Source organism: Lepidothrix coronata, unplaced genomic scaffold (assembly GCF_001604755.1).
Source record: "Lepidothrix coronata isolate B3197 unplaced genomic scaffold, Lepidothrix_coronata-1.0 Scaffold324, whole genome shotgun sequence".
NCBI lineage: Eukaryota > Metazoa > Chordata > Aves > Passeriformes > Pipridae > Lepidothrix > Lepidothrix coronata.
This window is the reverse complement of record NW_016690504.1, coordinates 55,706-58,435: the sequence shown is the minus strand read 5'-3', so window position 1 is coordinate 58,435 and position 2,730 is coordinate 55,706. Positions and strand designations below refer to the sequence as shown.

Below are 2,730 nucleotides of genomic sequence, written 5' to 3'. Positions count from 1 at the left end.
CTCCTTCCACCCCCGGCCCCATTTATCGCGGAGGCGAGCGGGAGGGAGGTGGAATCAGCGCTTATCTCGGCCGAGAAATCGCGCTCCGGCCCTGATTTATGGCTGGCTGGGAGGGACTCCGGCAGCGCCGAGCAGTTAAGGAGCATTAAGAGCAGGGAGGGGGTGTTTGAAGGGCTCCCCCCACTTCGGGGATGCTCTCTGGGGCTGCACAGCGACCGCTGGGTCTCTCCAGATGGGTGTGACACAGGACCTGTGGGTGCACTGTGGGGCTCAGGGGAGGGCAAAGGAGTGGGAAGGGTGTCCGGCCCCTAAAAGGGGCACGTGCTGTCTGGGGACACTGAGACGGTCCCTGTGCCTAAAGGCTGGCACTGGGGACAGCCAGGACACTGCCTCACAGGGCCGAGCCCAGGAAGGAGGGTGGGAGCATCCTGGAGACCCCTGCGTGCAGGGAGGAGGGGCGGGCAAGGGCTGGCAGCACCCACCCTTCTCAAAGTGTGGGGATAAGGGGTGGCAGTGGACACAGGGGTACCCCAGGGGGAAAGCACTGGCACAGAGAACCACAGGGGGCCCAGGATCACATCCCAGGAAGCTGGAACTGCCCAGAGCCAACATGGATCCACAGCCCCCCTCAAGGAAGCTCAGGGCAGGGCTGACGCTCCGAGCAGCTCCTGGAGCAGCTCAGGGATGTTTACTGGGAAGAGCACGAGCGCCCGTCAGCTCTGCCTGCGTGTGCTGAACTTTACAGAGCGCAGCCGTGCCCCGGCATAGGAAACGACCTGGGAATGGGCCGGGAAGAGCCGCGGGAGCAGCCGCGGGAGCAGCTGCTGTTCAGTGTTTTATTAAAACAAAAGTGAAGAGCCAGCACCCGCCTCGCCCAGGCTCGGCTCTCCCGCCGGGAAAGCGCCGCCGAAGGAAGCTCAAACAGCAGGAAATGAGTCTGAACGAGGCAGAGCCCAGATCTCTGCCCGCTCCGGGGCGTATCAGACCCTTGGATCCAAAGACAAGGGCGATCCACGAGTGATGGTCACAGAATTAGAGGGCAGGAGGGAGGGGAGCAGCCACCTGAACACCCGACCCACGTGAACGAGGTGCTGTCCATCCCCCCCAGGCAGATTTAACACGTTTCCATTAAATCAATGTGAAAGAGGGGAAATCCCAGGTCTAAACTCGGATTAGGAGGGCTAAACTGCAGGGGATCACCCCAGGGACATTGTTGGCAGGGACAGGGCCCAAGAGGCCACCTCTTCCCAGGGAAGAGATTGTCCTGGAAGACACTAAAGTGAGATTGTCCCATATTAAAGTAAGATTGTCCTGGATTAAAGTGAGATTGTGCTGGATTAGAATGAGATCGTCCTGGATTAAAGTGCCTCAACTCACCGAAGTCCCACCATAGAGACCCACAGGGGGGACAACAAGAGCGTCCCCCCACAGGCACAGCTGGTGGGCGAAAACCTGAGCAGGGAGAAGGTGCCGGAAAAAACCCCCCTGGCTACATTCACCTTGGGAACTGTGCAAGGAGACACCTCTCCCCGCTGTCTGCATTCAGCTGGCAAAGCTCATTAACAGAGGTGGCCTTTTGGTGCCCTTTTCAAACCAGGGAATTCAGGCCCCTTCCCTGACTAAGAGAAAAGGTGAATTAGGAGATGAGATGCCGCAGGAGGAGGAACACCAGCCCCCCGAGCCCGGCGACGGCCGCGCCCGCCGCCAGCCGGGCCCAGAGGAAATCCAGGGAATCCTCGAGGCGGGCGTGGAGCTGCAGCACCTGCCGGCGGGTGCTCTCCCGGTCCCCGGAGTTGTCGATGACGTGAGTTGCCCACTGGAGCTTCTCCTCCAGTGGGATCTGGGAGCTGATCCGGGCGTCGGCCGCGGCCGCGTCCAGCCCGTTCCGCCTCATCAGCCGCGCGCGCTGCGCCGGGGGGTCACTGCCGGGGAGGGGATGGAGCTCAGGCGGGGTGGGAGGGAAGGGGGGTCTGCCTTCCTTGGGCATGAGGGGGGATAATAAAGTGGGAATGAGAAACATTCCCCGTGTCATTTCTGCCCCAGCCACTGGATCAGCACTGCCCGGGATGACTCTGCTGCGTGTTTTTGGCACTCCCACAGCCCACAACACCAGGCAGTGCCCCAAATCCTGCCCCAGCTGATGGTGTACAGGCTGTAGAAGGCCCAAAGGAACAACATTCCCTGCATGATGGTGCTAGCTTCCAGGGAAAGCTCAAGAAGCCCCCTCAAGTGCACTAGGATGAAGGGAGGTGCCACAGGACAAAGGGAGATGTCACTTCTCTCAATGGGCTTCGCACCAGGGCAGTGGCTGAGCCCTCACCAGAGCAGAGAGATGTGACAGCCCCCTCTAAGAGAGGTGGCAGTGTCCCTGTCCTCATGGTTCCTGGGGCACTTACCAATAAACCAAGACCGTGTATCTCATAAACTTGGTCAACCCGCGGGTCTCGAAGAGCAGAGGGATGTCCAGGATCACGTAGCGGTATCCTGTGGAAATGGCAACACCCCCCAGAAAAGGGAACAGCGTTAACCCCCGTTCCCAAATCCCTCCTGCTACACACACACCATGGCCATGAAAAGCAAAGGAAGTGGGAACTCTACAGCTCCATGATTGCAGCAGAGCCCGTTCGCCCTCCTCCCTCTCGCAGGGAGGAAATGGTTTCATTCCAAGTTTCCAGAGGGGGAAAAAAAAAAAAAACAACCCTAACCTGGCTGCTCTCAGACCAAAGGTGA

At 59.7% G+C, this 2,730-nt stretch overlaps 2 protein-coding genes across 2 annotated transcripts in view; both read right to left on the bottom strand.

Moving 5' to 3' along the window:
- LOC108508931 (Ig-like V-type domain-containing protein FAM187A) overlaps positions 1 to 716 on the bottom strand; it is a 17,187-nt gene extending 16,471 nt beyond the window's left edge. The window contains exon 1 of the mRNA XM_017838101.1: positions 693 to 716. The gene's annotated coding sequence lies outside the window, so the exon portion shown is untranslated. The remainder of the gene's footprint in view (positions 1 to 692) is intronic.
- A 101-nt stretch (positions 717 to 817) lies between these two features.
- The window catches only part of DCAKD (dephospho-CoA kinase domain containing), a gene marked incomplete at its 5' end in the record, with an annotated part of 3,794 nt that continues 1,881 nt past the window's right edge, over positions 818 to 2,730 (bottom strand). Inside the window, 2 exons of the mRNA XM_017838107.1 lie at positions 818 to 1,922; positions 2,397 to 2,484. Coding sequence (XP_017693596.1) covers positions 1,637 to 1,922; positions 2,397 to 2,484 — 374 coding nt within the window. The remainder of the gene's footprint in view (positions 1,923 to 2,396; positions 2,485 to 2,730) is intronic.